The sequence below is a fragment of the Lepeophtheirus salmonis genome, chromosome 5 (assembly GCF_016086655.4).
Source record: "Lepeophtheirus salmonis chromosome 5, UVic_Lsal_1.4, whole genome shotgun sequence".
In the NCBI taxonomy this organism is placed as follows: Eukaryota; Metazoa; Arthropoda; class Copepoda; order Siphonostomatoida; family Caligidae; genus Lepeophtheirus; species Lepeophtheirus salmonis.
This window is the reverse complement of record NC_052135.2, coordinates 26,529,893-26,541,396: the sequence shown is the minus strand read 5'-3', so window position 1 is coordinate 26,541,396 and position 11,504 is coordinate 26,529,893. Positions and strand designations below refer to the sequence as shown.

The 11,504-nt window shown below is 30.9% G+C and overlaps 1 protein-coding gene across 1 annotated transcript; it reads left to right on the top strand.

Annotated features, from left to right (window-relative positions):
• The first annotated feature begins 633 nt into the window (after positions 1-633).
• On the top strand, positions 634-8,359 carry LOC139905391 (uncharacterized). Its single transcript, XM_071888500.1, has 3 exons — positions 634-893; positions 5,891-6,583; positions 6,955-8,359. The coding sequence occupies exons 1-3, from the start codon at positions 677-679 to the stop codon at positions 7,458-7,460; spliced, it is 1,416 nt and encodes a 471-aa protein (XP_071744601.1). The 5' UTR covers positions 634-676; the 3' UTR covers positions 7,461-8,359.
• The last annotated feature ends 3,145 nt before the right edge of the window (positions 8,360-11,504 follow it).

Below are 11,504 nucleotides of genomic sequence, written 5' to 3'. Positions count from 1 at the left end.
TTAAAAATATACATTGAGAAAAAGATTAGGATTTATTAAAAATATTTATCAGCAAATACATATTTAATTAGCAAATTGAATTAAAAGGGAAACTACTCACATTCTAGCGATAGAATCTCACATATTCATCTTCTTTATAAATAACAAGAACCAATTAATCAAATAGGAAAACTGATAGGCCTTTGAAATTATCTCATAAATTATAACAAGATCATAACACTTATTCCATTCTATTTTATTCCTCTTCAACTATAAATCTAACCAAAATAAACTATACAAGCATGGAACACTTTGTTTTATAAATTATGACTCCTACATACATATGTAATACTACTGCATTTATACAATGTATGTACATAGATTGAAATGGGAAAGTTAATAAACTTTACTTCCGATAAAATATGCATGACATTGACTCCTGCATAGTAAATTATAATTGCCCCTTTTAAAAAAAAGTAAAAATGAGAAAATCTAGGTTCAGAACATAATAATTTGAATTAACATAACACAAATTTTGTGACATGACAATAATTATTAAATATTATGTCTATGATTTGTCATGGACCTATGGGTTCTCAGTATCCATAAACAAAGAACTGTTACACCAACTACTTTTATATATATGACAGTTCTATTTGGTGTTTGTTGGAAGAATGTATTGTTGCTGTTTATAGCCATGGTGTCTCTATTTAGAAATAATAAATCAACGGACGAAGCTCGAAGTTCAAGGCTTTTTTATCTTCAATTGTATCACACACTTTGGGGTCCAAGTGCATTTTCTGAGAAAGGAGAGGAGGAAGAGATGGATGGGAATGGTCGAGAGAGAGAAAAATCCTCAAGAAATGTGACTGAGTCCTTTACACTGCGTAGAAATCCGTCGTCTTTAAACTATGGTGAATAAATAAAGACGTAGTTTGTTTTCAAATTGTTGTAATTATTATATATGTAAAAGAATTGGTCGTTTATCTTGTAGTTAAGAACCATTGGTCCACAACTAATTGTACCTACATATTATATTATTTATGTGTTGCCAATAAATGATATATTTATATGGCTTAGTATAACTTGACAAAAGATAGGTATGGAGAATCTAATATCATATTCTGTGGAGTACCAATTACATATTAATGGGACTTGAATTAAATCATATATATTATATTTGTATAAGCAGACCTGGCATTATTCTAACTAATAAAATGGAGTATGTTGAAATCCATTCATTTTTAACAGTGAAGGTGAGTAGCCAAAGCTCAGTGCCTCATATTAAAAAGGATAAGTTGTGTAAAAACTCAATCACCCTTTTATTATCATAATGCTGTCAACTAAAAGATGATTATTCTAAAATCCTCCTACACTCAGTCTAAACAGATCTGTCTTCATAATAAAAATCCTTGATATTTATAAAAACTTGAGATTATCTCACTTCCACATAAGTTTTTTTTATTTATGCGCATGTAACCTTATATTTTATCGTTAGCATTTTGGGCATGTTAAAAACAATAAACTGGAGATCAAGATGGTAACACTGACTATTTGTAGAATGTTTTGGAGGAGAGCAGCTTAACTGCCATGACATTTCATTAAATCAGCTACAACTAGCTATGACGAGGAAAGAGGTCTAGAAGGAAATAAGTAAGGACATAGGCAAAAATTACTCCTACGTCGATCCTCAATTCTACTCTGAGTCCAAGACGGACTTACAATTATGACTCCGCGACAAATCCACAAGGTTATTCTGAGTCTTTTATTAGCACATGCAAATGTTCAATCCGGTTTTTTATATAATTGTATGTGGTAGTAAAAGAAGTTCACTCCTCAGAAATTAAGTACTAAGGATAACAGCTTAGTAAAAGGAAACACATTGTTCAGTTTGCCTACTCAAAAAAAAAAAAAAAAGATGCTTACAAGTAGTATCAAGGAATATAATAGTTAACCGTAATTGAGTATTTACCCGGCTTACATTTATTAAATAATGAATGTTACTTAAGATGAGGTTTAGGAAAAAGCTTGTGTCACTAAAGTTAATCGCCTCATATTAAAAAGTAAGTTAAAGGTGGAGTACATATATTTAGACTTATAAATCAAAAGCTTTTTTAGCGAGCTAGTTTTTTGTTGTTGGCAAACTGATCAATGTTTTATTTTATTTTCCCAAGCTGCTATGCTTGAGGAGAGAACATCTAAGTATTGAGCATTTACATGTGAGTGTGCTTAGGAAAAATGGAAAGTAAAGTGTGAGGATTTGTTGGGAAGTAAATTAAATAAAATTATTCTAAAATAGGGATATTTTTTCAAAATGCTAAATTTTGAAGAATAAACAATCTTTCAAAACAATTCAAAGAATTTTCCTCTAAATTGATTTTTCTTTCCATTTTTTTTTTTTTTTTTTTTTCATTAATAAAAAATTGCGGAGCCTTCAAAAAGACATATAATATTTTTATCTATTAAAAAAACTAACAATGCAAACATTTTGGAGATGCTTACCAATATTATAAAATTATTGATTTGAGAATTTAATTAGAAATTAGAAATAACGGTTGCTTTTTGATCATATCTCCTACGTAATGATACGTACAATGTAAATGTGTTACTAATTATCTCAAAAACATTTTAAAAATTATAAAGAGGAAAAGTTTTTGCTAATCTTACGAAACATGTAAGGTCCAAGATGCAAGTAGAAAACAAATATTGTATATATATATTAAATTTATGTGTCTAAAATGAACTAGTTATAGTAATTTATGGAGGGGAAAAAACGATCGAAATAGTTTAATTAATGTGAATGACCTCGAAAGTAATTTAGAAAATATTATATTGTACTATTGACCCATCAGTCAGTGCATTCATATCATATAATAATTTTTATGGATGTGGATACAAGGAAATGGAGGATGCATTTTCATGCTTACAACATTTTAAAAGTTGTAAATCTATCAATAATGAGAATAGATTGAGTAATAAAATTATAAGTATAGATTCAAATAATATGACATTCCGGTATGTTAAAAAAAAAATTAAAAAGGTCACCTCTACAATTTGAATAAACTTGTAGAGTAGAGAAGCTTAGCATTATATTCGCTGCGAATATCTATGAGAGGAAGGTAATAAACACAAATCACACTCTGTATATAGCAATGATATAGGCCAGAATTACAGCTATGTTGGTCTTCAATTCTAATGGGAATCCAACAAGGATTTACACTTATAACTCCAGAACAAACCCTTATTGTTACTTTCTGTCTTTCACAAACTAGTTATTGCTTCATACTTAGATGTTCTTTCTTCAAGGAATAATGATAACTGCTTGGAAAAATAAAGAACACTGCCCAGGTTGCAATTACATAACGAGCACGATCTTCTATTGTCATATTTTTTTAACCCATAATAATGAGTATTTTCTAGGGATATGCAAATTATTTTATACATCATCGGTAACTTTGTTGTTTTTTGCAACCTTTCTCCTAAAAAGAAACCAAAAAGGTACAAAATCATTTGATAATAGTTGGCAACAACTTTTTTTTTAATTGATCATATAACACCAAATAAAATATTATTTCCTTTTAAATATAGTTATTGGCCTCCCGACTTTCAAAAACAATGTGTTGGGGCAGCAAATTTTCCCCACTTAAGGAATAATTACTTAATCATTGTTAAAAATTGTTTCGAGCTATACAAAAGCTAATTCAACCAATCAAAGTTCAGAACACTGATAAGGGAGACCCGTTTTAACCTCGATTATGTCTTCCAACCTTTTTATAAAAAAACACAGGAAAAAAGACCAAAATCTGTTGTTAATCAGACCATTCTTCGCTACTATGAAAATATTAGTCAATTATTTGTTAACAACTTAACAAAAACTAATATTACTCTAACCAATTAAGGTTCGCGGAAAAATCTACAACTGACAACAAAATACATTGTGAAATTTGATTTAAGTGAAATAAAGTTTTAGCATGTCATCATGAAAACGTTGAAAGAATTCCGGATTATTATTTTTTTTTTTGCTTAAAACATAATATCAATACGTATGTACAAAGTGGCATTGTACAGTACAATTTCTATTTAGAGCAACTTTCTCTCTATACTTATTCTTCAAACAGGCTTTTAATTTTATGCATACACTCAATTTATATTTTACATACTCTAATATAGGTATTCAATGATTTCCTAGTTCAATTATACAAAAATATTTTTAAAGAATTAACTTGATGTTGCTTGATTGGGTAATCATATCAAACAAATTTGTCATTACTTCAATGAACAAACTACTATTCATTATTAATATATTTCGTCAATTCATAGACTTAACGAGGCAATCTGTATTAAACGTAAGTACATAATGGTTGGTATAAAACAGATTAAATATATACTCATTATGATAACCAATAGTCATATTATATAAATACATTCATACTTTCAATTATTGATGCGCCTGCTTTATGTATAGGAATTGCATACAAATATTATATGATTTTCCGATCAATAACGAAACCTTGCCATTACTTAAATTACAGTAACAGATAATTACATCATTTATCGATCTATAAAGTTTGTTTTGAAGTCTTTTTTTATTCCTTCTAACTCGACTTATTTCACTAACATAATAGTAATATCATACGTATTTTTTGTTAGCTGTGAATATTTCTAATTCTATTCATCTTATTAGTGTTCTGAACGTTGATTGGTTGAACTTGAAATAGCTTTTATTCAGCTGTGAACAATTTCTACTTGTATTATTCGGTTTACATGTATTATTTGTAGTGGTACTGGAATACTGACACATTTTAAGCGAAACTGAACTAAATTGATATTGAAACTGGTTCTTGCAGCACTAATATGTAATAAACAAACTTTCTGGCGATGACATAACTCCTTAAATATCTGAGCTACATAATCGTACTTTATAGAAAAAAGTAAAATAATAAAAATTGTCTTGTATAACGTTATCAAATTTCTGAGCCTGTATCCGCTCTAAACAAAAATCTTGCGGACGCTTCTGTAAGTGCATGTGAATTACCTTAACAGTATTTTTGTTTACTATTTTTAGTTGAAACATACTTGAAAAATATCGAAAGACCAAAACTAATTTTGGTACAGAAACCGCTACAAAAATATTACTATATGATATTGTGTGTGACAACACTTTTCTCTACTAATATCTGAAGAATATTTCTAACGTTTAGTATAGCTTGCAAGCTAAATATGTATATATTATTCACAAGTAGCTTATTGTTTAAAAAGTGATGTATCCTTAGAAGAATTTGGACATGAATATGTTATTGTTATTAAATAATATTATCATGCAGGGAGTTATATATTCTTCCACAAGATAGCGCCACTCTCTGTCACTTTGCTTACAAACGAATATAATTAAACAACGCCCATTCCCAAACTACGCGTATCATGGGACCCAAATATACTCGTATGTTAAAAATAGGCTATACTAGCAGGATATAATCTTATTTACATAATATAAACAATAAATTAGCATGTACATTTTCAAAGATATTTTTTCTCTAATTATTCTACTTTTCTCGCCCCTAATCGATCAAAAAGAAAAATTGTGGAATTTAACCTTTTTATAAGAATTTTCATTATTCCTTAATTTGATATAATTTAAATTTGACTATCTTTCTTTGGAATCAAGTAGTATTCAATACAGGTGTTAAGTCGTGTATTATAATTAAGGCTTTTGATGAAATTTATTTATAATTATTTGGCAATTTGTACTTTTTACATTGAGCCCTCAATATGGTGTCACCTTCAATTATGATGTAATTCGTGACGTTAGTGAAAACGCTCTAAAAATATATTTATTTATTTTATGTTTTGACAAAGTTTTACTTCCAATCCGAAAACCCTACACATATATACACATTTCTTTTTCTTATAGATCAAGGAAGAGAACGCATAAATCTCTGGTCAATTTATCGAACCAACTTCTTATTCTATAGGCGTCGCACTTACTTCCTAATTCTACTAATTATCATAGTTTCCCTAATTCTTCTACACATTGATAATATCTTAAGCTCATCAAATGGCTCACATAACTCAACTTTGAAACTCTGCATTCGAAACCCCCTCTCGACTCAACGTGCGTTATCTCAAAACATATCACGAGACCTTTCATCCTTTTTACTTATTGCTATTTCCCCTTTTTATTCTGAACCGGGTCTCTTGAACCAAACGTCACTTTTAAGAGACCTAAGCGAAAAATATCAAACTTTATTGTTTGATGATGGTGATACACTCCAGACACTCCTGACTTCACTTGCACCCTCTTGTGAAGATGTGTTGTTGAGTTGTCAACTCAATGACGATATTAAATTAAACGGCATGGAATGTTGTTCAATGTATGTGCTACTAGAGGGATACGATTTGAGTGGATATTGTTGGACAATTGATCTAGGTGCTTATATCAAAGCTGTATTTGTACTCAATATGCGACTCTCTTTATCAAACAATATTGACGGACGAATAATCGATTTGAACAATCCTAGGAAAGCCAATAAGGGACTATATTTGTATATTGATGATGGAAATGTGATTCCTGTTCAAGAAAAGGATGATTTATTCATTTGGATTGGTAGGTAGCAGCTTGCCTGATTGTAAATGTCAGTTAGTATCGAATGAGTATAGGTGTGTACTCATTAGTAATCGTAAAAAGTTTTATGACTCTCTTTCATAAGATTTATGCAAAATATAAATGTGAATTATAAGATACGAAGTAAGTACTTGATTCTTTAAATTGCAAACATACATCCTATGTGTCTGTTTCTATGACCAAAGTCACGTAATAAATATTAAAAAAATCGTTTTCGGTAGAATCATAAAGTAAATTTGTAGAAACATTTTAGAAATGTATATATTTATATTTTATAAAGGTCCAAAAATAAAACCAGAAACAGAGTCCACTAGTTGTCCAGTATTTTAATCTGCTTTACTCTCTATTTTCAGACCCTAATGGTTCCTCAACATCATATGACTCTAATGAAAAATATACACTTATAGATGACTGCCGAATACGAAATATACATAACATTGCCTTGAATCAACTCAATTGCTCTTTATTGTCAATGTATCATGATCAATCAAAGTCCTCTTCATTATGTAGTCCCTCACAGAGTCTTAAATTGTACTCTATTCTTCGTCAAAGAAGGTATCGGACAACCTATAATCCACAAATTCGAGATGCTTTCTTTCAAGGCATTAATGAGCATTGTCTCATGGATAACAATAAGGGATTAAAAAGAGGAAAAATTCACATAAGAAAATCATCAATAACTCATGCCAATTTTCGTAATTTGAGCCGTTTTACTCTTCAAAGTTATTCAAAGTCGTATAATAATTTGCAAATGACAAAACAAAGACAACATTTTGAGTATTTTAAAGAGAACTCTGGTTTTTGTGCACTACTTTCTATTATTTTATTCCTTTTATATAAAATGACAAGAAGATTTTAAAATTTATGTATATTGTATAGTTCCTCATTAAAAAATATCTTTATAATAATGTGCATCGAACAACTCCTCTTGGTATTGACCATAATAATAATTTGATGAGATATATAAATCTACATATTATACGAGTGCAAGGCAGTACCATATAATAAATGCAGTTATAGCCTTGATAATAAAGAATTGGAATAGGTCATTGAGGCAGATAAATATGAATATCTACATAATATGATTTAGAAGATAAAAAGCAATCAAACCACATAAATTATAGTGGTGGAGTGGGAGAAGGCGCCATGATGTCAATGCAGTTCAATGTAATTTTGTTATGAACATTTTGACCCCAAAAATTTTGTCGCTTACATGTTTGCAAATTTGATATTTTGCTGCATGACTTATTTGTCTCATATTATTTTTTTTTTTTTATATTATTGGTTCGAACTTTATCATTAGTATTTACTGTTACACATTTCTTTCTTTTTATTTCTCAATGGAGTTTCTTACATTTCTTCAAGCCTCCAGTAAGAGGATATCTATAAGTAAGGTGCCACTAGTCATAAGTAATTTTTAAATATACTTTTGATCCTATATATGTGGCTCGTTACTCTTTCGTTCTTAGAAACATTATTCCTGGTCTGTTGCATGACAGCTCCTTTTTCTTTCTTCTCCAGATATATAGTTAAAATACAACCATTAAGACTAAAGGTAAAATTTGAAGATATAATCTAAAAACATAAGCAAGCAACGAATGGTTCATGCGGCAAAAGTTATCTGAGGCTAAAATATAACGGCAAAATGACGAGGCACAGTCAATGCCAATCCCCTGCGATGAATATTTTATGATACTCCAAATTATGTCAAATTAAGAAAGAAAATTTAATTTTCCATAAAGCAAACAAAAAGAAAAATTTATTTTCATAGAAATAAGATTTGAAACTTCTTTTCAGAAAGAAAATTAAAATCCGTCACCAACAAATAGTCTGAAGTGATGGTGGAGGGAAGAGAGGGAAAAGCAGTATCAGAACTTAAGGTTCAGAAATCAGAGGTTAAAGGGTCTGTAGCAATGGTCCCCGGTTTCCCCTATAATGTTTTATAAAAATATTGATTGATGTATGTAGTATGTATTTTATTTCGAATTATCTTACTATAATTGTTTTAATCGTAAATATGTGGTATTTCAACATAAAAACAATCTTGAACAAAAATCAAGAAAAGGAGAAAATCCTGATTTATTTTTTTAATTCATAAATGTAAACAGGTTATGTTTAAATGTTGTAATGATAGGTTTTGTATTCAAACTTGGGGGTTAAGATACCCAAGAATTTTAGATATAAGTAAAACTTTTATTTAATAGACCTATATTGTCCTGGATATGGCCTTTCAAATAGAATGTCTCATCTTATCTTCCTTTTATTGTAAAGATCAATCTGGGATAGTTTAAGTGCAACTTCTGGCACATCTAAAGGGTTAATATGAATAAATTGTTGTTAAAATTTTAAAATAATTTGTTGAATAATACACATGTAATCCACCTTCAATTTTGGGTAAAATCATTCTCGCTTGTTTTCGTTTTGACAACCCACAATTGTAGTCTTCTTTTATCTAAAACTAAATATGTTTTTAAATAATCTTGTGAAAGTTGTGCTGATAAATTTGTGTTATCCAGGGATATATATTCTAAAACTTCTTTATTTTTTTTAAAGAAATGAGCTTTGTTTATCCAAAGTATTTTTGTAAACTTCAAAAATTAAACCATTTTTTTAAATACAAAAGTTATACATCTTAATTCATGGCATGCCTAATCATATCATTGTTATTTTATCTTATATATACATCATTATTTTGTATTTATTGAGGGATCAAGGACTATCGAATATAATCAACAACATAATTTGTTCAAGGTTCAGAGCTTATAACAGGATAATTGTTCATATTTTTAATATAAATACGTACGCACAAAATATGTATTTCAATTGGATAGTTTGAGGCATACATACTTGTGTTGAGACCGAGCTTTTTTTCAGTTCGGTCTTAAGTGGTTTTTTTATACAGTTTCAACCCGTTATTTTGGTCCAAAATCGCTATCTCAGACTGTAGAATTAAATTTAATCCCTACAAATTTTTTAAGTCTCAACCTATGAGCCAATTCTCATTTATGAGCTGTAAAGAAATGATTTTTATGCAACATATTTAACTTCGTATAATGTAGGTCCATGTTCATAATTTTGAAACACACACAAGGGCATCAACAATTCATCTGTGGAATCTGTTTAAACCGAATTTTTAATTATATCGATTCAGAACGATTTTTTGTAGGACCGATCCATATCGAACTTTTCATTGATACTGGTCCAGATCGAACTTCTATGATTTTCAGACCAAAATTCAAACACTAATTCATTCCAAACCAGTCCTTTACTACAAAGCTGCTTCCTCTATCCAATAATGTGTGTACGATTTACGTATAATATTTATAATTCTTACACCTCATTAAATAAGAGCAGAGCATTTTTATTACATATTCATCTCAAGGATTTAATGATTCTCATAAATTGGCGTAGATTATAATTTAATTCAAGTGAAAAAAACGATATCATTGTCGTAATTTTTTATGAGCTATTTTTTCTTGAAATAATAACTTTAATACTATACGTTTGCGGTGTGTGGCCTAGACTCACTATCAAGATATTCGATTCTTCCATTTAAATAATTTACGTGGGAAGTTAAGCAGGTACTAATACATATTCAAATAGTTTATGGCGTGACTGTACATAAGTATAGCATATATTTCTCCAATGACATACAACGGTGTTTGCTTTGCTTAAAAGTGATGTCCTATCGATTTAGTCATAAATCGTTTGAAATATATATATATATATATATATATTTAGAATTTATGATGGGATGTTATGCTACAAACATTCCGTGTTCAATGTAAAAGTTAAATACGATTATTCATTTTGCAAGAACTTGGAGTAGAGACTATACTTGGACTTGAGTCCATAATCTCTAATCATGGACTTTAAATGAGCTCAAAAGAAAACTCAAGACTCGAACTGGACTCAATAAAAGTATTCAAGGAACTACAGGGAGCGGGGATCAGATTGTCGCCTACTTTAAACCTTGATAACTTGAAGACGACATTATCAAATAAAAAACCGGTTACCAAATAGGAAAGCTATTCTCGTCAGCTGACGAAACGTAGTTCAGTTAGCATCATGCCGTCATCATATGAGGAGATAAAGAGCTATAAGTGGTACGAGGAGCTTTCGAGGTCCGCCGTAGTCATGGCATTGCTTAAAAATGGATGTGAAATCTCAAATTCAAGGATTGCTTCAACCTTAGGAGTGAATTTACGGACTGTTCAGCATATCTGTAAGAAGCTAGAGGACACCTTGGATGTTGATGCCACCATAAAGAGGGCACCCAAGGAGGAGGGCGCCGACAGGAAGGTCAGGGACACCGACTTTGTCGACAAGGTGAATAAGATGGTTGAGGATGACCCTACCAGGTCCATGAAGGCCATGGCGAGGGATCTGGGATACCATGAGAAAACAATAAGGGACTGAGTATCTGAGGATTTAAGTTGCAGGAGCTACAAGATGCAGGTGGGTCAGATCTTGACCCAGAAGGCAAAGGACAACAGGCTGATGAAGTCAACAAAATTGCTCAACAAGCTCAAGCACCCAAAGCAGCCCGGGATGCTGTGGTTTTTCTCTGATGAAAATAATTTCTGTCTAGATCAGAAGGTCAACAAGCAGAACAACAGGTGGATAGCCACCTGCACCAGCCATGTGAGGAAGGTAATGAAGACCTAGTTCCCTGCAACGGGCATGGTGTTCGGGGTGGTCAGCAGTGAAGGTCATGTTATGCCTCCCCCCATGTTTGAAACGGGTTTAAAGGTCAATACAGAGGTCTACCTGGATGTTATGGAGAAGGTGGTTCTGCTCTGGATCCAAGGGGTGGCCGGAGACAGGCCCTGGGTGTGGCAACAGGACTCAGCACCCTGCCATGTGTCCAAAATCTCCATGCAGTGGTTAACCGAGAACTGTT

Excerpts from the sequence above, each read along its gene's own strand:
- LOC139905391 (XM_071888500.1), top strand. The coding sequence starts at position 677 with ATGGTGTCTCTATTTAGAAATAATAAATCAACGGACGAAGCTCGAAGT. Across the intron at positions 894-5,890 it reads TCCGTCGTCTTTAAACTATG|ATCAAGGAAGAGAACGCATA; the intron begins GTGAATAAATAA and ends TTTTTCTTATAG. Across the intron at positions 6,584-6,954 it reads TGATTTATTCATTTGGATTG|ACCCTAATGGTTCCTCAACA; the intron begins GTAGGTAGCAGC and ends CTCTATTTTCAG.